This window comes from Oreochromis aureus, linkage group 7, assembly GCF_013358895.1.
Source record: "Oreochromis aureus strain Israel breed Guangdong linkage group 7, ZZ_aureus, whole genome shotgun sequence".
NCBI lineage: Eukaryota > Metazoa > Chordata > Actinopteri > Cichliformes > Cichlidae > Oreochromis > Oreochromis aureus.
Window position 1 is genome coordinate 65,635,278 of NC_052948.1, and position 22,918 is coordinate 65,658,195.

General features: G+C 49.9%; 1 protein-coding gene across 3 annotated transcripts; it reads right to left on the reverse strand.

Annotated features, from left to right (window-relative positions):
* Positions 1-7,034: 7,034 nt before the first annotated feature.
* Positions 7,035-22,916, reverse strand: ambra1b (autophagy/beclin-1 regulator 1b). 3 transcript variants are annotated; one of them, XM_039614952.1, is made up of 19 exons: positions 22,641-22,916; positions 19,848-20,048; positions 19,031-19,089; positions 18,591-18,774; positions 18,230-18,402; positions 18,035-18,101; positions 16,048-17,591; positions 15,638-15,724; positions 15,037-15,225; positions 13,863-13,943; positions 13,673-13,773; positions 13,385-13,495; positions 12,972-13,160; positions 12,731-12,885; positions 12,002-12,141; positions 11,542-11,646; positions 10,768-10,955; positions 10,315-10,410; positions 7,035-9,957 (listed from the first exon to the last, which is right to left on the reverse strand). In XM_039614952.1, exons 2-19 carry the CDS (start codon positions 19,977-19,979, stop codon positions 9,434-9,436), a joined length of 4,125 nt encoding a protein of 1,374 aa, XP_039470886.1. In that variant the 5' UTR covers positions 19,980-20,048; positions 22,641-22,916; the 3' UTR covers positions 7,035-9,433. The 3 variants fall into 3 exon arrangements, with proteins under 3 accessions (XP_039470886.1, XP_039470885.1, XP_039470884.1); XM_039614951.1 differs by having other exon boundaries at positions 19,848-20,053; XM_039614950.1 differs by having other exon boundaries at positions 19,848-22,711.
* Positions 22,917-22,918: the final 2 nt, after the last annotated feature.

Genomic DNA, 22,918 nt, shown 5'->3' on the forward strand with positions numbered 1-22,918 from the left:
TGTCCCAGTGCGCTCCTGTCATCCCACTCTGGGTCCACAGGCACAAGCAGGCGCACAGCACATTCCCAGCCATTCTGATGAGTACCTGTGGCTCAGTTGGTTTCTTCACCGGATTGAGACGAGGGGCCCTGGAGGCTTCCCCCCCCTTTGTACCCGGTCTTCCTGCCACTTACCCCGAGCTGGCCTGGATGTGTGTCACCTTCTTGCAGTGCGCTTGATGTATCCAAGTGTTTCTTTCAGCAATCTTCACCGCTGTGGGCGTCGTCAGCAGCATCCGATATGGACCTTCCCACCGTGGACTGGACCAGCACTTCCTCTCCATGGCCTTGTCAACATCCAATCTCCAGACTTCAGACTCTGCTCCTGTAGAGAACAGAATCATCTGGCAGATCATTTGTTCTCAAGACTTCTTTACTTTTACACATTTTAAGCATCTAATCTGCTAATGTGCTCTCTCTTCTGCTCTCCTATCATCACTACAGAAGACTAGAACTCTAAATACTCTAACATATATAATCTCAACGAGTCAGACCGTTCTCTGTTGGAGTAATCCTCATGTACATTCGTATACCTCCTAACTAATTCTATACAGTTTAACCATGTCCTGCGTGTCTCTCTAAGCCTTAGCTTTACTGCTCCATTAGTTCTCTCTACCAACCCTGCACTTGTGGGTGATATGAACAATGATGTTTTAGTGTTATCCCTAGATGTTGTGCCATTAATCTAATAACTTCATTTACAAAATGTGAACCATTATCACTATAAATGGTCTCGGGAATCCCATGTTCCAAATGATATTCTTACATATTGCTTTGGCAACCGAAATGGCATCTGCTTCCCTAGTTGGGACGATTTCTACCCACTTTGAAAAAGGACACACTATCACTAAACGGTACTTATAGTTATTACAGTTGGACAGTTCTATAATCCATGTGAATGATTTGTAATGGGTGACAGGATCTGGGGAATTTCCCTCTCTTAGGTCTCAAGTTACCCCGAGAATTGTGCTTGCAACATATCATACATGACCTGCAAATTTTTTTTTAAGGGTATTTAATCTTAAAGTATAAACTACTCATTACCTCCCTCCTGTTGCGACATGGCAAAGCCCATGGCGCAAAATAGCAGCAGTCTTATACAACTTCTAAGGCAGTATTGGTTTATCACACAGATAACAAACACCATCCTGCAAGCTCGCTCCTTCTGTAGATCACATTTTTTTTCCCTGCAGTAGATGAGTGGCTATATATGTCTGGCAGTGCATCCCGCATAATAGCCAACGTCTGCTGGCGTTGCACTGCTAAAACGTTAACACCATGTTCTCCTAAAGTTGCCTCTTTCGCGATCTTATCTGCAAAAGCATTCTCTAATGCAATCGGATCTTTCCGTCACATGTGTGCTACACATTTACAAACGGTAATCCTACTGGGTAAAAACTCTGCCTCCAGCAGATTTTGCAAGAGTTTGGCGTGTTCTACAGGTTTCCCTGTAGAGGCTGTCACACCTCGTCTCACCCACTGCATCACAAAGAAATGTAACGTAGCAAATGCATACTGCCCTCAGTGTATATTGTCACATCTTATTTCTCTGCAGCTTTACACACTTCTGTTAAACCTACTATCTCTGCTACTCAAGCAAATATGAAATGTTAGTTGTCCTGCACAGATAACTTTCTCACTGTCTTCTACAGTATAACCTGTTTTAGTTTGTCCCTCTACTGTTGTAAAACTCAAACCATCAACAAACCAAACCTTTCCCTCACCAAGTGGCACATCTATGAAGTCATCCCTCGGCTTAAACTCCTTCTCTACGTGGTCTCTACACTCATGAGAAGTGCCCTCTTCTTTCGTTGGCAAAAGGTTTGACGGATTCAGAATTGTGCACCACTCATGGTTATGTATGGTTATGAGAGTAACAGTAACATTAAAGACAAGTGTCTTGTAGGTGACAGAAATGTAATTTTAGTCTGCAGTAGTAGACATCTACCTCGTGTGGAACTAACAGTGTCAAAAAGATGAAATGAACTATTTCCTGAAACATTGTACAGCTTAAGCTGCTGCACATACTGATCTCACGCATGGAGGTAAAGCACAAGCAACTAGAGCTAATCTGTTAGGATAGTAAGTTACTGGCTTCACTTGTGGAAAAAAGTACTGTTAGTTATTTCACAGTCACCTGGCATTTGTGCTGTTCACAGAACCATAAGTCCATCGCTGGACCTCCTCTGCGCTGTCACTTTTTGGAGCCTGGCACGCTCCCTCAGGTACTCATGTTCCAACGCTGCTGAATATTTTAAAGGCAGAGCACGTCGTACACCTTAGTTGTCTTCCTCAACGTCAACGTCGAAACTCTTTTATCTCATTTAAGATTTTGCTGTGCAAAAGTCTCCTCATGACGATCTCCTGGAAGCCCAGTAGCACAGCTCTCGGTGCTGAAGGCGATCTCTGATCCTCCTGAAGCCTCTCTCCTGGCCTCAGCTCCCATCTTGTGGACGATCCTCTCAGTCACTCCTTCTCGTCATGGCATCTCACGACATCTGCAAATTAAAAAAAATGACACTCCTCTCGCCACATGGCTTCCGCCACGTGTCAACTCCCCAATGAGACCTGTACAAGAATGTTGCACAGTCTCCCTAAAACATTCTCCAGGGTTTGTCCCTTGGAGCAGCTTCACTCCAACCTGTAACCCTGTGTAAAAACATCAGTCAGCAATTAAATGTTTAGCTTATTTAACTCTCAGCTCCACCCAGAGCCTGTATCCTGGAAGACAAAGTCTTTAAATCAAACTTCACATTCTCAACCAACTATAGATCATAAGAATAATATAGTATTCAGCATAAAAGACAAATATCATGTGCAGATATTCTCCAATCATTAAATCACTATTATTATCATAATTTGTCCCAAATCATGAATCATCCCAATTTATTCAATTTAATCGGTGACTTTCCTTAAGTTTGTCACTCCACTCATTTTATCACTGTGAGCTCAGTAGTGGCCAGCTAATGAGCCCCATATTCAACTATTCTGTAACCACTGCACATCTGTTCAACTGTCACTTGTCTGTCTGTGCTGAATCCTTTACAAGCACTCTTAAAGAAAAACAAACATTAGCCAAACACACGGTTCATCCTGGTGGTCAGGCGTCGGCCACCCAGATTCCAGAGATGCTGTAAAAGGTCATAAAGTTAACACTCTGCTGTAAAGAGAAGTAACACTGGTTTCAAACAGTGTCACACTGTATTCACTTCTCCCTTGTAACATCCATATTTTCTCCACAACACAGTGTAATTTAATCACCAACACACAGCCTGTAACTACAGTTTTCATCACACAAAATCTCAGTAATCCTGTGGTAGAAAAACATCATTAAGTTGTGTCCTGCTATAAATCACATGATTAACCGTCTGCTGTGGAAAGAAAGGTAAATGTTAGCGCTGCGCATTTGTATACACTCTTTCTCACAGTAATCTCTGTGAGCAACACAAAGTAGTTAATAACAAACCCATGGTGAATTCACAGACACAGAGAATTTTAAACTAAAAGGTTAAATTTTCAGAGTTCACGTAGTCATGTGACCCAAGTTTCCTCTTGTGTTCTCCTTCTGTTCCTGCAACAGACACACACAGAGATACAGCCACACCTTTGTCAGGTGGGGGTTAACTTCACACAATGGTGTTAAGTCAGTCAGTCTTGTCAGCTTTTGTCAGTCAGTTTTTCCACTCATTCATTCATTCATTCATTCATTCATTCATTCATCCTTTGCTGATAGTGGAAACTATTATCGCATTTGTTTCCACGCTCAGCAAAATGACGTCATTTCAAAGAAAAAGAAGAACTTTAGAATCGGATTACGTCGCTGAATCCTTTTTGGCAGGGACTTGTTTTCTGATTGTCCCAAATAAGTGGCTTTCTCCCAAGCCCATTTTAATTTTTGGAGAAACTCACTTTGCAACAGTTTTCTCGACGACGAGTCGTATAGCGCTTCTGTTCTAATCGTGCATCTCTGCTCAAACAGATCATCAACCGAAACTTTCAGTGCACCATGAAAGTAACAAAATAAAAAGAAAGCAAAGAAAATAAAGGAAAGCAAAGGAAAGAAAGGCCTTGTTTAAGTCATGACACGTGTTCTTCATGCCAGGGGGATAAATTGTAACAACCCATTTGGCAGGCTCAACTTAGTAACAAAAGACAAATCGACAGCTAGATCAATCTCAAACATTCATCCAATCAGCCACACACAACATACAGCATAACCCTGTTGTCCCATCACATAATAAGTTTCTTCTCATGTAACCAAATGTGTGCCATGGTAAAACTTCTTCACACACCAGAAACGCACAATCAGCTCACTCATTTAAAACCCCTCATCAGCATTCTGTTTTCCTCTATGATGCAGTCATCTGTCCTCCTATAATATTCAGTCCACTAGTCTATGTATCACTTTCATCTTACTAGTGACTTGGACAAGATGACAAACAGAATCTCAGCTTAAGATGCTGTCTGGTCTTCATGAGTATCATTTATTGTGCATACATGTAGGGTTAGTATGGTTAATCCATTTTCTGTATGTTTTTGTGTTCCTCTCATCACATTTTCATTATTCTCATCACTGCTTAAACAACACACACCTCTCTCTCTTTTTTTTAAACTGTTCTTCTCTCCAAAACAGAAAGTAGCATTACAGCTGTTTCAGGCTGAGAAACACCAAACACTCTTCGTGCTATCATTCACCACACAACTTATGTTATTTCTTTGTCCGCTGGGCAGGTGACCTGCAGAATCACGTCTGCCCCAGCTGGATACCTTTTCACACACACCGTGACGTCAGACACGCTCACACTCACTTCTGCTTAGAGCACAATTTCACTTCATTCTTCAACGATCCACACACCACGTGCTGCCCAATAAAAACTTTGCAGTGTATTTCATCCACTTTCAAGGCAGACTTACTCAGTTTAGTCTCCATTACAAGACAACAATCAGCCACACTCACGCAGACCACGTCTGGCCCGCACACACACAACATAGGCCTATCGCTTGCGTCTGCACGCACAGCTCTCATGGACGCATAAGGCCTTTTCTACTCACTGTTCGTGTTGTTTTCGTTCATGGGAAGAGTCTCTGGTTCCCGTCAATCGCCATCCATCCCGAGGGGAGTTCAGGCGCAAACTGTCCGGCCTGGAACAAAGCAAAGTACCAGGGCTTTCGTCAATCGTCCCAGACGATGGCTGCTAGCAGACTGCGGTGGCGTCCTCTCCCTCTCCTCGGTGAATGCGATGTGTTAGGATCCGGCTCGAAGGACCAAATAAATGTTGGGTCTAAACTCAGACCCCGCTGTATCCAGGACTTCTTCCTGTGAAAGGAAAACAAGGCAACAGCGTTCGATCGTTTACTTGCGCAAGGGAGGCCTCGTCGGTATCTTAGCTCATCATGAATGACCCCGACGATGGCCTCCTCCCGCTGCCTTTTATTGAGAGACAGTTCACACAAAACACAGCAAAGCAACACCCACATGGTTCTAAGGCATTGTATGTATATGTGTGAACTTCTGTATGTAAGTAAGAATGTGTGTGTGTGTGTGTGTGTGTGTGTGTGTGTTACCTCCTGCTGACCAAAGGGTCGTAAACGCAGGAAGCTTACATCAAAAGAAGCAGATCTTCCAGATAGGATGTATCTGCAATAAAACATTACAGCCCCCCAACCAGAACCTCAAGAATCTGGGGGGAAGGGCAGTGGAATCCTTTTCATCAGAGTTGGCAAGCATAGAAATGACAACATTTAACAATTCACTCTAACAGTACACACAGTGGCACATTTTTATTCACATACCATACAGTACAACACACACCAAAAACATTACGCCACCTCAGCATCCTGTCTGTGGTCAGGCCAGAGAATCTCATCCACATCACAGGCTACATTAGCCAGGCAGTGGGGTAAGACCCTCCCCTGGCATGCATCTACTGATATGTCTAAACAGGCATCTTCCACGGCGTGGAGGAGGTGCACACTGACATAAGGCTCTAAAATAACTCCTCTGAGTGACCACAGGAACAGTTCACCACATGTGGTAGAGCAGGGCCATAGTGTTCATAGGTCAGGGAAATGGGTGTGCTCTTCGGAAAGTGGCATTATGTATCTGAAATTTGGGTTCACAAGATTGGTTATAGTGTTTTAGCAATCAGGAAAAGCTGTAATGCCAAAAAAGGCATTTTGTTTGCAGCCTACCCACACATCCTTCAGCCTGTAAACACTCACAGAAATATAGAACAGAAATATGCTTTATTGTGGAAATCCAGGTGACAGCTGCTGCATGTGAAGGCCCAGCTCAGTGAGCTCAAAGAAATAACTGGAAGAATGACAAATGTCTAAAAACGATCATAATGTCCAAATAAACAGCGTCCTTCAGTTTGTTTTAAGGACGAGCTGATGTCACCTCGCCCCATCTGCTTATATGGTCATCTCCTGCAGGCAGGACACGCCCACAGCAGGGGGTGCTCTGAGGTACTCCTCAGTAAATGAGCCAGCACCAGGCAGAGCTCACCTGTGTGCAACACAATCTGAGGCCTCACGGCGAGGTCGCTGCTCCTCCTCAGGCCGAGGGTGGATGTGAGGTCTCAGTTTTCAGTTCAGCTTCCTGAGACGCACCTCGAGCGCTGCCCTCGTGGTTACTGCATGACTTCATGTTTTAAAAATGAAGCTGACAGGTTATCCCAGATAAATGCACTGCTGACATCAGCTGAGCTTCGAACAAAGGCTTCAATCATCGAGTCAATAAAGAAAAGATGGAACAAATCTGTGAGCACGAACAAATAAAACCACAGCTAAGGTTCTGGTGCAGACTCTGACATCGTTACAACTTCTGCTGTTAAATTCAAAATGTTAATTTCTGTAACAGTGAAAAAAATTGAATCAAACTTTTCTGTGGTTTGTTGTTCGTCTGCCAGTTAGGGTGGTGTAATATGGGTGGATGACGTATCTGCTCCGTGTTTGTGATGCAGTGAGACGAAGAAACGAGGAGGAGCACAGAGGAACTCTCAAAGCTCTTTAATTACATCACGTCTAAAAGTCAAAGCAAAGAGTCGCGTTAGCGCTGTACAAACTCCACAGTCTGACACACAGGTACCGATCTGACTCACACCGCTGCGGTATTCACATCCACCCGCACCCCCCCACCCTGATAACACACACACACACACACACACACACACACACACACACTTTAAAATGTTCATTGATCAAGTAAAAAGCCAGGAGCATTCAGAGTCTCACCTGCAGAATAAAAGCTTCAATAAAAAGTGTCATGAATCCCAGAGCTCCACTCAACACCCCCACCTTAAATGCTATCAGTACATGAACTTCTAAGCATATGTGGAAACAAAAAGGACAGCTGGACGCTGCAAAAAGGAAAAGTTGCGCTTGATCACAAAAATTCAAGTTTTCTTCTGCAGGGTGGGGGTGGGGGGGTTGAGGCACCACTCAGACATCTTCCACTACAGGAGCTCGGTGACACGAATCTTAAAGCTGACATTTAAAGTGTCGTAAGTGCTCGAGGTGTTCCTCAGGGTTCTGTTCTCGGTCCTCTACAATCTCTATACAAACAAGATGAGCTGCACCGAGGAGCAACGGCTAAGCCAAAACCTGCAGTTCCTCTGATGTCCAGCAGACGCAGCAGCGAGTCGGTCCCCACACACTCCCACTACAGCAGAAATTAACACGTTTACAGCCTGACACACAAACTGTTCTGGTCTCTATACATCACTTCCTCTTTGTAACACCTGTGGGGCGGGGCTCTATAACTCACCTGTCTTAATTAGAGAAGGGTTTGTATTATTAGGGGTGTGGCCTCTGGACCAACAACATGGCTGCTGTGAGGTCACTAACAGGCTGTCCAAGAACACTGAGTGAAATCCGCGGGTTTAGATTGGATGTTACCGAGCAACAGCAAGTTCCTGTAGTGGAAGAGACACACGCACACCTGTGTTTCCACTGAACACACATATTTTGACTCTTCGGCTCATTAATCCCCCCCGAAAAAATAAAAAAAACAAGTCTTCGACTTTATTTTAGTCGTTTAACAGAAGACGACAGTTTTAAGGGAGACCAATCTGCAGTTCTCCGTCCTTAATAAAAAAGTCATAATAATAATAATAATGATGATGATAATAAATCCACTCATCACCTGGTCAGTAACAGCAGGAAGTGACCACACAGGCTGCTGAATGTCCACCAGTCAGCGAGTTTGGATGAAACCATTACAGAGACGACTGATCTCCGGTGTCTGAGTCATAGCTAGAAGTCGGAGCGCTCACGCTGCAGCATTGTCCCCGCACGAGGACGAACGCTGCAGCTTCCTGGAACGTTTTGGTGTCGTTTCTACATTGAGAGCATCGGTCAGTGTGGCGCCCACGTGAGCCGAAACCCACAGACCTTTCACCCAGCTCGTTTAGGACTGTACCACACCCCCCCGTGAAACCCCAACCCCCCCCACTGGCTAAACACGTCGTGCAGACCCCACCTCGCAGTCCCAACACCTTCACCGTGAACAGAGACAAACGACCGCTCTGAGATGCAAACATCCAAACGTGATGAGGCGGACAGGAAACGCAAAGACGCACAGCTAACACCCCCCCCCCCCCAAAAAACAGACAAACTGTGGTTTCAGTGAGAACACACACAAACACGCACACACACACGCACACAAACACACACAAACACACACGCGCGCCTCCGTTAGCACCAAACACACTGTAGTGCAGCTGGGTGGGGTTGGCAGGGGTAGGGAGGGGTCAGAGCAGGTGAATCTCCGCCCCCTCGTTGCCCTAACAGGAAGTGATTCTCCTTGTCTTCAGCCTTAAACACAAACATGTGTTCGATGAGCTGCAGCATTATTTCGAGACATGCAGGAGCTTCAGTTTGTTCAGTCGAGCATGTGCGTTCAGTGATTGGCAATCTCTCACCGCCACGCCGCCGTGCAGAGCCCCGCCTCAGGCACACGCATCAGTGACACAGTACAAAAACGTAGTGCTGAGTTCAAACACTTCAATCACTATTTCACATCTAAGGTAACGTCACATGGCACCAAACGCAGCACGTTGGAGTAAATGTGAAAGAAGCAACACCCCCTCCTCCGCAGGCGCGGCGCGTCAGGAACCTCGACCTCCGTCGTGCCGGGAGAGAATCAGGTGGGGAGGAGCTCCGTGCCTACGTTCAAGTAGGAGCTCCTCCTGTGAGGAATGATGGCGGTCCAGCTTCGGTCCAGGTTCACGAGCGCCAACGCCGCTCAACAGAAAGGTAGGGGGAAGGGGGGGGGGGGGGGATTTTGTGTCCCTTCGTTTCCAGGTGGGAGACCCTGTGTGGGGTCGAAGCAGCACCCATTTTTGTGAGATAAGGCCTTGAGGAGCCCGCTTAACCGTCAGCCAATAGGCGGACTACCTGCTGTATGGGTCACCGGGGTAACTGTTGGGGCCGCCACCACCAGGGAGGGGGCTGTGAGAGGAGGAGGAGGAGGGGGAGGAGGGGGAAGACAACAGCAGGGAGGAAGAGGAGGGACCAGGCAAGGAGTCATCGTCCGCCCGCCCACCGTCGAACACATCGTCCACGTCCACGGCCAGAGACAGCGCGGGTGGCGGCGGGCCCCAGACGGGAGCGAGCTGTTCAGACTGGTTCGTGGCCTGCGGCGCCGGGCGGAGGTAGGATTGGGGCTGCGAGGTGACTAGGAGCGGGCCAGAGGTGGAGGGGGCCGTGGCGACGGGCTCGGCGGTTGGCCTGGAGGCGCCTGTCTGCGAGCCGCGGTGGATGCGGTGGCTGACGATGATATTGTTCCCAAAGCCACCCATCGAGGCCATGGTGGTGCTCTGCTCCCGCTGGACCACCGCAGTCATGCCGCCTTCAGCGATCAGCCGGCGGATTCGTGCCAGAGCATCCTCGCCAGACCCGAACTCCGAAGATTCTCCTGAACCAACGAGAGCGACAGAGGTGGCGTGAATGTAAACACGCCTAAACAATCAGGAAGATGTCATCATCATCATTATGATCGTCATCATCATGGAGTCTCCCCTCAGGTGTTTATAAATATTGATCTTTAAATACAAACAGTCACAACATTTCATCCAAAACACACACACACACACACACACACACAAAAACAAATGATGTTGATATAAATATTAGTAACAAAACAAACATGTTGAGGTAAAAACTGAAGATTAACATGGAGGCAGAAATGAGACGATGATGATGATGATGATGATGATGATGAGCCAGTAACAGAGGTTATGATGTCATGTTGAGCAGTCAGTGGGTGGAGTACCAGCAGCGGCGGTGGAGGTGCCGGTCTCTGCTTCAGCCAGGACTTCCACCTGAGCCTGAGCTGCTCCACTGGTGGACGGAGCTTCAGGAGGGACACCTGGGAAGAAACACACCTGATGAGCCCGCGCGTGCACAGACACACACACAGCTCTGCTTACAGTGGACGGGTATTAAGATCTTCGTGGGGACCAAAAATTGGTAGTTTACCTATACTTGTGGGGACAAGCGGCCCTCGTAGGGACCAAAATGCCAGCCCCCACAAGTTTGAAGGCATTTTTGAGACTCAAAATGTGTTTTTAGTGTCAGGGTCACAGTTAGGTTATGGTTAGGTTTAGGGTCAGGGTTAGGGTTCGGCATTCACTTTTGATGGTTAGGGTAAGCGGCTAGGGAAAGCATCATGTCAATGAGATGTCCCCACAAGGACATAAATACGCGCGTGTGTGTGTGTCAGTACTCTGAGCAGGCTGCGAGGCGCTCGGCTCCGACAGCTCCCTCTCCGTTTGAGTCTCGGCGTTTTGCAGCTGGATGATTGGCGTCTGGGTTCCTTGCGATGTCACTGAAGGGGCGGGGTGTCGGGGCTGCAGGCCAATGGCGTTCATCAGTCCCATGTCTCTGTCCAGCCTCCAGCTGGAGCGGTTCGGCCTGAAAATGAATCGCAGGCCGATCAGAAACTCAAAGATCCAGACACGATAAACTCACCAGCAGGGGGCAGCGATTGACGGAGAGGTGTGAGGAGACTTTTAGCTGTGTGCTTTTATTTTTAGCCCCGCCTCCACGCTGTTCTTACCTTGTTCAGTTTCTGCTGAAGCTTTGAATCCATTTACAAACAAATGTACAACATGCAGCTTTGACCCTTCAAAGCCCAGCGGATCGTATGTGATGTGTTTCTGTGAGGTTTCAGACTTCTTCATCATCAGCGTGACTTTTTTTACTCTCAAAATAAATGATATAAATTGCATGACAAATTTTTTAATGACTAAATTGCAAAAATATGGTTTATGTAACAAATTAGAATTCATACATGCAGATTAAAATTTGATATATTTTTATATATTTTGTCTAAAGGTTCAACAAACACTCCATTATCAAAACAAAGATTTCTGGAGTCATTTCAAGGTTTTAAAGGGTTAAATAACCTGAGTGCCCGTCTGCTGCTACACCGACCACAACCACGTGTTACGAGCAGATAAAAAGCAGGCGCAAACATCGCCGCAGGCCCTGAACTCACCCCGGCCTGTCGGAGCCTCGGCTCCGGCTCGTTCCGCTGTTGTTGACGCTGAACAGCGGCTCGCTGCTCGACTCGCTGGGGCTCTCGCCGTCGCTTCGATAGAACCTAAACACACACAAAACCAAAGCTGGTTAATTCACTTCCACTCAGGAAGCTTCACGGGGGGCCGGGGCTTCGTGGACTCGCACAACCTCATTAAACACACTAATTGGTCTCCTCCAGTTAATGGTCTTCCTGCTTGGTTTGAGGATAATCAGATCAGAGGACGGGAGGGAGCTCTGAGAGCAGGACAGCTGAACGTGTGCACGGTTATTTAACGTCACGCTCAGTCTGCAGCTTGTCATTCGCACAGTCAGCTGCAGAAGTCTGAATCTGCACGCCGACCTCGATCCCCGAATACCGTTTTGGAGTCTGAGATGTCTGATTTAGCGGGACTTTGTTTTCGTGTCTGCAGACTCACACAGGCCGGCAGATCACCAGGTCTCCCTTGTTGGTTCCGTAAGCCAGTCCCATCCCCGGATCTGGCAGCCAGCGAGCCGAGTTGATGCTGACGTGGCGCCTCTGGTCCGGAGCCATGGGGTAGACCACGTTGAACACCATCTGAAACACAGACGCACTGCAGCTGAAGCATATGTCACAGCAAAGCTGCGTAAAACCAGCTTTTCCCAAATGACGGGATGTGGAACTCGTCCTGGATCCGAGCTCACAATTGTTTTCTGGAACATGGACTCTGCAGCGCGGGAAGCGTCCCATTCTTTGTGCGTGCTCAACTTTAGAGAAAGTTCTCCTGAAAATAACTAAATACTGGCAGTGGGCGGTGCTACATGCTACTCAGGGTGTTTTTTTAAAGTTGACCGCTGACCTTTACTGAGATTCAAACTCGCCTATGGTACCAATTTCTAAATCCTTCTCGAGTTATCAGATTCACACCCCAGCAGCCTTTTACAGCGAAACATGAAGTAAGACTTTATATATGTGAAAACATACGAGTTTTCACGTATATGTTTTGAGTATGTGGAGGAAAAATTCCCTTAAAAAATCTGATTTTACACAAACCCTTCAACTTGTCTGACATCATCATCACTTACATGCTGCCCGCTGATCTGACATCAGTTTTTAGACCTGATCTCTGCTCTGATCTGGATTTCGTGCAGTTTTCTATGTGAAATAAATCTGAGGCTCCTCTCACCCTGATGGACGTCTCTCCTCCGTGTGGCTGCTGCAGGCGGAAGACTTGCGCCACCATGTGGTCGGTGGTGGGATGCAGCAGGATCCTGCGGGAGGCCAGGCCCACCATCACGTAACAGCCCATTGGAGACAAGCTGACGGAGATGGCGTTTGGACCTGAGGGAGAACACACCGCCGTCGTCACCAGCCTACAAACCTGGACGTGTGAGAGAGAGAGAGCATTTGTTTCTGTGAGGACGTACCGAATCTCTTGGTGTACAGCATCTCTCCCAGGTTGTGGGGGGCGAGCGAGTAGATGGCCAGGATGCCCTCATCTGGGAAACCGCGCTGGCTGCTGGGAATGAAAACCGCCAGCAGCTGCCCGTCCGCAGAGATGTCACAGCTGGCGTCGTTGTAGATCTTACAGTTTGGCACCAGAACGTTGACCGAGGCTGTGGGGGGGGCAGAGAGAGAGGGCTCTGTGAGGCGTTCAGACAAACATCCTCAGACTCAGAGCGGCCTGTTTGTTAAACCCATGAGAGTGGGTGACCTTTAACCCCTCCGGGCTGAGCTGAGCAGGAACTGTGAAACGATGTCATGACTGTGAACAAAAACTTAAAGCAATAAAGTGGAACTAAAGCAGAGGATTCAAACCCTCGGCCTCACGCTGCCGTACCGTTGCTGATCTCAGGAAGGTCAAACTTGGTGAAGTCCCACCACTGCAGGCGGTACGTGGTGTTGGCGATGTTGCTGGCAACTGCAGACTGACCGTCCCCGATCGATGCCCCTGTGGAGGACAGGAAACGGCGTCACTGGGCACGCTCGGTATCACATCTCCATTTAAAGAAAAAAAAAAAAAAAAAAAAAAAAAACACGTGTCCTGACGGAGGTCAGATATGAGCCGCCTTCTTTTTAAATAAAGGTGTGTACGCGCGTGCATGTGTGCGCGTGCGTGTGTGTATACCTGCGAGCACCCTGTTGACAGAGGAGTGTGTGGCGAGCCCGGGCTGCCCTCTCTCATGGAAGATCCCGGCGTAGGGCAGGTACTCGGGCAGGAGGAATCGGCTGCAGGACGACAAACAGAAATGACATGAGAACCAAAGCAGCGAGCGCGAGTTTACCGGGTTCAGCGGCGGGTTTCGGAGCTGACTCACCGAGGGACGAAGCGGCCCAGCGAGGGCGCAGACATCCTGGCGTTTCGAGGCGTCCGGTGTCGTGTTCTGTCACTGTTATCGCTGCAGAAACAAAGAGAAAGACTGAACAACAACCGGGACTCAACCAGCGTTCGGACGCATCAACACTGAGCTCCTTACTGCGGTGATGTCATTCATCGCTGTAATCACATGATCTGAGCCCGCCGGGCATTGCCAGTTTCCCGTCTTCACGGGTCTGTCGGATTTGTTTTGAGGAAACAAATCTTTTCAAAACAACTGAATTTAGTTGTGGCCAATGAGAGGGCAGCTGAGAGATGCATAAAGACGCGCTGCACGCAAACAGATCTACAGCGCGGTGAAAAGACGAGAGCCCCGCCCACCACGGGAGACGCTGGGACGGAAACATGAGGACTCGAGTCCACAACATCAGGGCTGCATGCTGCGTTTCAACAGGACAGCTCAGAGCCAAAATACGACGATGGGGCACAAACTCAGTCTCTGGACCCGCCTACCTGACGGCAGGTAAAATATTGACGATATTTTACGAGCTCACGTCTGATTTCAGCCATTTTATAAATCTGAGGCAAATTCCTGAACGGACTCCAGAACAGCGTTTTGTCCCGATTCATTTTCTAATCTGCGATGATGGATCGCCGTGTGTCGTTAGACAGGGCCAGGGACAGACTATTCACACCTACAGGCCCGTGGCCACGCCTTCAATGATGAGGATGTCACATCCTGGACAGGGAGGAACGCTGGTTTGAGTGAAAAGGGAAAGACCATCTCTGAATGGAGGAGGGGGCCTAAGGGTACATCTGTCACCATCTTACAATGCTGTGATTGCAGCCATTCCCCAACTCTGTGTGAATGGGACTCATGGTTATTGATCAGTGGTGATAAACTCAGCTCACAGCCTGTTGTTAGTCTGCGGTGTTAGTTTCAGTCATTGTGCAAATAAGGTTGAAACCTGCAGTCATCTGGACGAGTGATGAAACGTTTCTCCCACTGGAAACGCCCCATTGAACAGAATACACTTCAGATTAGTTTTACTAAAACGAGCCAACCTAACGAGCCTGTCCTAGCGTGTCACTGCAGCTGCTGCGCTGACAGGATAAGAGCGGCTCAGGTCACAGTGTGCTGTGTGAACCATGAGAGGAAGGTGACTGAAACTTACTCGAGATCCTCAAAGTCCACGTCGCTGCTGTCCATGGAGCCGGGCGGGTTGCTGGCCGGGCTGTCCGACGAGGAGGACGACATGGCCCGCAGCCGGTTCTGCTGGTACCGGAGCGAGCGCTGGCGAATACTGTCGCGCCTCGACAGATACTGGATCATCCTCTGAGCGTAGTAAGCTGCTGGAGAAAGCCTGCACAGCAGAGGGCAAAGACTCTTTATCAGCAAGTGTCTGCAGAAACATTTCAAACTCTGACCTCGACGGGCAGAGGCAAACCCAGCGACCTCGGCTTTGTCCATCATTTACCCAGAAACACGAGCGTGTGCAGAAGCTCACATTTAACCCCTGCTGCAGCGTTCAGGTCTTAATCCACCGGTGGATGTTCACATTTTTAGGAACTAGTTTAATGAGCTCAACACGTGTCAGCAGCTTTTTCTACGTTTAGATCTGTGTGATGTCACAGAGAGCAGACACCTCTAATGTGGTCCAGTGTGAGATAAAGGAGGCTTATTCTGAACTGTGACTCATGCCAAGCTGGCCTGGGAGAGTTAAATCCAAGCCCACATTGAACCTAGACTCGGGGTAAACGGCGGTGCTTCTGTACCTGGCTGGGTCGGGGTAGATGGGGTGGTCTCTGGAGCCGGACATGTCGTAGCGAGACAGCGACAAGAGAGACGATTCCAGCAGCCGCCTGGGCGAGAAACAGAGACACACAGAGCGCGCTCAGTGTTAGAGACACTGGTAGCTGATTATAAGCACTGGTTTCATGCTCAGCTGACTGTGTGATATCGAACAGACAACAGACCCCAAAGTCACCCTAAAAGTGAACCTTTAGGAGGAATGTTAAACCTGCATTCCTCCTAAAGCCCAGCAGGGGGCTGCCCTCAGCTCAGCAAACAGTGTCCTGGTGAGTTCATGAGTAAAACAAGAGGCTCGTTTAGGAGCCACGGTCCGATGGAAGCACCAGAATCTGACTTCATATAGCTATGATGGTGAAGAAAAAAGGTGACGTACCTCCTGAGGGAGTCCTCATCTGGGGGGTCGACAGGGATTTCTTGGCTTAAGGCCTCCGGTGGCTCCGCCGGCCGGCCTGATGCAGCCTGCCGGTACACCCGCTCCCACTGCGCCGTGTCCTGGTTATACACCAGGCCCACCGTCTGCTCCCCGGGCTGGCTAGAGGACGGGGCAATAGGGAAGGCCACTCCTCCTGCTCCTCCCACCGTTGCTGCTGGGGGAGGCGGCTGCTCGCTGGGCTCAGGAGGCGCCCTCCTCTCCTGTGTTTGGACTTCGAGCATCCTCCTGGCCTCATCGGGCTGCCAGTGAGAGGAAGGAGAAGGGAAAGAAGCAGAGGAGGAGGCGGAGGAAGGGGGCTCCAGCATGGAGGTGGAGGCAGAGGTGGAGGCGGAGGATGTCTTGCGCTCCCAGCGCTGGGAGTCGTGGTTGAAGGTGAGCAGGTTGTGGCAGGCCCGGCAGCGGTTCAGGTGACCTCGGGGGGCGGGGGGAGGGACATTGTTCTCCAGGCTGTGGGAGCTGGGGGGTGGGGGGAGGGGAGGCTGGTAGTGGATGATGGTAGGGGTGGAGGAGGAGGAGGATGAGGAAGGCCCGGGGCGGTCCGGGTCCATGTTGTTGTTGAGCAGTTCCTGACTCTGGTCCTGGCCTCCGTCGGCCACGGCACCGCCCAGCCCCGGCTCCATGTCGATGGGGCCGATCTCCAGGAAGTAGCGGCTCAGGTTGCACTGCAGCACATTGCGGAAGGAGGCCGTGTTACCACGGGAACCGTCCCAGAACGGGTGATGCCCGCTGCTTGTGCTGGCGGTATCCCGGGCTCCGGGCTCGCCCTGCTGGGGGAAACCCCGCCCCTCGGTGGCGGAGGTGTAGACGGGGGAGTGAGAGGAGCCCTCCTGCTGGCGGAGCACAGACAGAAGGCTGATGGAGGAGGAGGCGGAGGTTCTGGGAGGCAGCATGCCCGGATTTATCCCCCCCTCCCTCACACTCAGCAGGTTGCGAGTCCAGTCGGGTCCTGGTCTGGGCGTGGAGTGCGGCTCGTGGCCACCTGGAGGGGCGGGGTTAAGAGAAGCGCCGGCGCTGTAGTAGACGGAGGTAAAGGCGGAGGCTCGCTCCAAGGGCTGTCGGGGCTCAGTACGAGCTGAGGAGAATGTGGAGGCCGGGGGAGGCTGGAGCGCGTCCGATGACACCCGTGGATCGGGCGGCGGCACAGAGGCTCCGTCTGGCTGGGGCGCCGTTCGACTGACGGAGCAGCGACTGCACATGCACACCATGCCCAGGTGCTGGGTGCAGCCGGGCAGGGGCGGACCGCGCTCCGAGCTGGGGTACTGGGCCAAAGGGATGCTGGGAGATTCGGCCATGTTACTTCCGTTTTCCCCGAGAGGCCGCTGCTGTTCGCCTCCGGCCTGAGCCCCAGGGGAGCGGGATGACAGGATGTGGAGGAAGTTGTGGAGGATGGGCGTCCGGCGAACTGGCTGGGAAGGCAGGAAGGAGCGCTGACGGAAGTGAGGCATCTCAACGCTGTCCATGGGAACCTCCGAGTCCTCCTCGCCCTAAAGGAGGCAAAGAAGAAGAAAACACCTGATCACTGAAGGCAGGTTAAACGGCAGAGACAGGCGACCTCTTCTACTCGTCAACCAAAACCTGCTATGGTGATGTCATCCTCAGCAAACGCATCTGCAGTCACCTCCCAGAAAAATCAACCAATCATAACACAGAGACAGGAAAACTGTAATGACCAAACCGAGGCGCCACACAGGGCGCAGGTCCACCTGACTCTGTGCTAGCTCTGCCTCAGTTTGCTCTCTGAACGAGACCTCTCAATGCTCGGCACGCCCTCAGGTCGATGACATCATCCATACAGGGTGATGTTTTTTATATGCATTACTCGCTCTCTTGGTGAGGTGTGCAGCTGAGGTTGCAGGTGAACCATGGCTGTCATCCTCTGATACATGACGCTGCCTCGCTAAGAAACGGCTTTAGATCATCTTCGTACCTGCTGATTGGATGGATTCACGATCGCCGTGAGCAGGTTGTGACCGAGAGGGTCGAAGCGCACCAACCTGAAACAGACACAGAGAAGAAGTCGATGAAAACACCTGGCTCAGTAATAACAGCACGGTCTGTTATTACTGTCACGTCGTGCACATGTTCAGACTCGACCTCTGACTAGTGGCAGTGTTTAACCCACCGCACTCTCTCTGTGTCGCTGCCCGTTTTGACCACGGCGAAGGGCTCGGGGCGGCTCCAGTCCCAGAAGTGGAGCTCGTTGTTGGTGGCGATCAGGAGCAGCTGAGCAGTCGGGTGGAAGGCCAGGGAGGCGATGGCAACGTTGCTCTCGGTAAACCAGCTCTCACTCCCGCCCTGCAGAACACAGTTACTCAGTTAGCGTCTGATGTCCCGCTGCACGCTCAGACGGGAGCGAGAATATTCCAGAGTACGGACATGCAGCTCGACAGAAACACCGACTTCATGTCCTCATCAACAGACTGACATGAAAGCATTTAGCACCCGGCCCGACTGCTGCACAATATCAGAGGGGGGGTACTCACATGCAGGTCCCAGATCCGGACTTCGCCATCAAGGCACCCAGAGGCCACCAGGCCAGGAATTGTGGGGTGAAAGGTCACACACCAGGGGGTCCTACGGTGGCCCACTAAGGAATGTAGGCACTTTCCAGTCTTCACCTCTGTTATGTAAATGTTGTGGTTGACATGGGTCGAAGCCATGAGGGTCCTGCAGACACAACGTTTCATCTTAAAGGCCCGGCTGAGACTCTTTACTCCAGTATCCAGCACCTCAAACTCAACTATATGCACATATTTAATTTTCTGTAACATTCTGAGATACTTCGTATTCTTTAGCTCGTTTCTGTTCTTACGTCTTTTTGCTAAAGTATCCTGATTAAATACCACTACATCGGTAATACTCTGGTAAAAAGATCCAGAAGTGATGGAGTCTCTGCCTCCACCTGTGCTCTGACTTGACTCACCTGTCAGGGCTGAAGGCCAGCAGGAACGTTGAGCGAGGGCTGTCCGGCAGCTCCACCTTCTGTTGGAGACACAAACATTCACACTCAGCGGGAAGTGCTCATACGCACACACTCAAACACATCAGCAACGCCGCCTGCAACGAACAATCCGACCGCTCCCCAACAACGCCCTCCTGAGCCCTGTGGGCTGGAACTGGACGATTTTGTTTTCAGTTCCTCCCCACAACACTCTGACCACCCCTCCAGCTCTCACTGGCTCTGCGTGCTTCTCTGTTGTGCAGCAGAAGCGCCTCAGACGGGCTGTATTTGGCCCGCTGTGGCCAAAGCTGGTAGGCAGGTGTATCCTGGTGTTAAGACCACTCCCAGAATATTTGACGACTTCGAGCCTCACAGCTTCTCGAGTTATTGCCCAATCGAGATCGTTCCTGGACACGGTTATCGAACACCTGCCCCCTCCCCCTGCTCCACCATCTCTGGAAGTGTAGGCGTGATGGTGGTGGATTTCATGGGAGACTTCTAGGTACATCACATTCTTATATTCTGTTAAGCGGCCTCAGCCTCATACATCCCAGCAGCTGCTGGGAAAACTCAAGGAAAAACAAAGTACAACAAGAACAGTCGATAAAAACTTTGATTCTGACACATTTTTATTGATGATTCTTATCTGAAAAGCACTGATGAGCGTGTCACCACACAGAGTTATCAGAAAGCCTGAACAATAAAGCTAAATTATTAACGTGTCATTTGGGAGTAGGCTGTAGGGGGTGCTGTCTGAAAACGATTTGGTTCTTAGAGGAAACAAGACGCTGAAACTTGCCTGACTCTGCCATTTCATCCAGCGGACTTTCTCCTCCACCAGGAGCTGCAGGAGGCGCTGCGAGCCGAAGGTCTGCGAGCCGCGCTCCCGGCTGGACAGGATCCGGACAGAGTTTCTCTGACGAGATGCCATGATGCTACCGGTGTCCTCAGCTGATTGGCTGCTCACTCCCACTGCTGCCAATCCGACGCCATGCAGAGTCTGGGCTGAGAAAGACAACCTGAAATAAATCGAGCTGAAAGAAACGGTTACTATGACGCCGTGGTGCGAAGTCGAGGTCAGGAGAGCGAGGGGGCGGGGTTTGGATGGGAATGTCTGAACCATGAATTTCTGAATTTGTGTCAGAATGAAAACGATCATCAGCTGCTGTGTTTTACTGAGCAGCTGTTAGTCTGAAGTCAGCTGGACTCATTCATCAGTGATGGTTTTCATTTCAACACTTTTTGCATCAAATTCACCAAAATTATGATAAAAATATTTCAATAATTTGGCCTTAAAGGTTTATTTACTCAAACAAAAACAAAACAGGAGTGAGCCAATCACACACAAACCCAGATTTATCAGCTGACTGATCTCAATCCATCACTCGGCGTATTAAATCTCTGAATGATAAGAAGAGCAGCGGCGATGGCTGAACTGAAGGTTGCATCGTGAAATGGCCTTCATCAGCTGAGCTTCAGTAAAGATCAGTTTACTGTCAGAACACATCAGAATCATCTCTCAGCAGCTGGGGAGGTTTCACTGGTTTCACTGGTCGCCTGCAGCTGGAACAGCTGCTGCAAACACTTTACTGACGATGCTGAAGCTGAGCTTCCATTTAAAACTACTTTGACCCAAACGGTGTGCGTGCAGCTGCAGGACGAGGGAGGCCACACAGCACCAACAGGTGGAGATCATTTAAATCTAACTGTGCTGAAAATCACACATGGTAAGAAAACACTTCAGTCAGGACTGCTCAAACCTCATATTTTATGGCATCACACGCTCCAGAGCGCCACCTACAAAATTATGATGTAAAGTCTTAGATTACACTACTGAAAAGAGGAACGTGCCGAGCCCTGACCCGGACAGGAAGCTGGAGACATTCTGCAGGGACTTTTGCTGCTTCCTCACCACCACCTTTGAACCTTTCCTTTCACTGATGCTGTTATCCTTCCGTCACACATTTCCACCCGCTCCACCCTGCCTGCACTCTCTTTGGATGGTCGACCAAACTTAAACCCTCATTACCTCGGCTCCTTCCACCACCTTCAGAGGATACCTCCACCTGCTCCTCCTGTCAGCCTGTCCAGCACCACTGCAGACAGGAAGCAGCTCAGAGCAGATCCCTGACATAATCCCACCCCCACCTTCAACCCATCTATCGCTCCGACCGCACACCTCACCACTGTCTCCCTGTCCTCATACATGTCCCGCACTGCCCTCACATACGTCCTCGTGCAGCACCACAGTGACCTTCTCTAAACTTTCCATCAACACTCAAAGCAAACATCACATCTGTAGAGCATGAAGCCACACTACTGCTCACTGATCATCAGTTCTCTTCTTAACCCAGCTTCTACATCTCTTTCTCACATCTTCATCATCACCTTCATCCCTCTGCAGTTCAGCTCTGCCTGTTCTTCAGGACCAGCACACTTCTTCTGTGTTAAACAGCCTGGTTAAAAAGTCCACTGCCCTCTCTCCTGGATATCTCCACACCTGCACAGGTATGTCATTAGGACCAACCACCTTTCCCCATCCTCCTCACTAATCCTCTGCACTTCCTGGTTCACTAACTAGCTTTCATCCATTCCATTGCAAGTACCACTCATTAGTAGTCTGCATCCATGTCCTTAATTACTCCAACCTGCTGCACATCCTTTCCAGCTCCATCTCTGTGCCCAGCCAATCAATACCAGTCCTTCTCTCCATCCTTGGTGTCTAGCCCTCTCATACAGCTCACTGTAAGTCTTTCCTAGCCTCCCAGTACCCCCGTCTTTCTTCATCCCACTTTTTATGTACCAGCCTCTTGATCTATTATTATCCTGTTACCACAGATACTGTTGGTGCAGTAATTACCACAGTATTTGTACTCTGAGACACACAAGACTGCACAGCTTCAGTTCTGAGGGCGTAGAGTCTGTCTCTGTGTGTCACTGTGCTCCTCTCATAAAGAGTAATGTGCAGACTGATACCAGCTGTGCTCAGTCTCTACAAACATCTGCTTTGGAACAAACAGATGTTTTTTTTAAAATGAGCTTAGTCAGGCTGTTTGTTTCGTCTGTACAGGGTCTTGAACAGCAACCTGCAGGTGAGTCAACTGCTCAGAAAGGCCCTGACCCACAGACCCGGTGGTTTAACTTCATCACTTTGCAATGTGCCAGGTGAGGCTGTTCTGGCTCCTCAGGTGACCCTAACCCAGAGCTGAGGCGCGTGAACCTGAAATAAAGAGGTTCGGAGGCAGAAACGTCATCACCGTTAACACACCTGTCACGGTCCGAGTCGAATGACAAAAATACAGAAATGTTTCAGCTCCACACAGCTGGCTGTGAGCCTGAGGGCCTCCAGCCGGCACAAAGCCGCACACCCCCGCTCTGCTCACAGAACCACAGCCGCAGTGAAGCCAGCACAACCTAAGAGTGGACCTCAGCTGATCGGAACCATCTGAGGAGCCCCTCAGCGCCTACATGTAGCTCCCGAGCAGCGGCGTGCCGAACCGAGCCCACAGATCCAACACTTTAACCCACCTGGAGTCCATTCAGAGAGCAAACAGGGCGTGAATGAGAGGCTGCTGCTGTGAGCCGGGCCTACCTTCCTTTATGGATCCATTGCGGCGCTAAAAGCTATTGAACAGCTAGCTCTGCTAGCTCGTTAGCTAGCTCGGCCAAAAACGGAGACCGTGACCGACGAGCACCGGTACGCTAAGATCATCCGCTTTATCCCGATCTTCTACCGAGCACCGACCGCTGGCCTCAACGGGCAGCGCTCGTATTACAAGATGGGTGCGAACAGAGAAGCTTTTCTAAGGCATTGGTCCGATTTTAAAGAGGCTGCCCGACGTCAAACTGCTACTGCGTAACCTGCTAGCT

What these genes read in the sequence shown, in the direction of transcription:
- ambra1b (XM_039614950.1), bottom strand. Translation starts at nt 20,207, where the DNA reads ATGATCGTTTTCATTCTGACACAAATTCAGAAATTCATGGTTCAGACA. An exon ending in AGCGACACAGAGAGAGTGCG is followed by an intron (nt 18,102 to 18,229) that starts GTGGGTTAAACA and finishes TGTCTGTTTCAG; the next exon opens with GTTGGTGCGCTTCGACCCTC. An exon ending in CTGGGCCGCTTCGTCCCTCG is followed by an intron (nt 13,774 to 13,862) that starts GTGAGTCAGCTC and finishes GTCGTCCTGCAG; the next exon opens with CCGATTCCTCCTGCCCGAGT.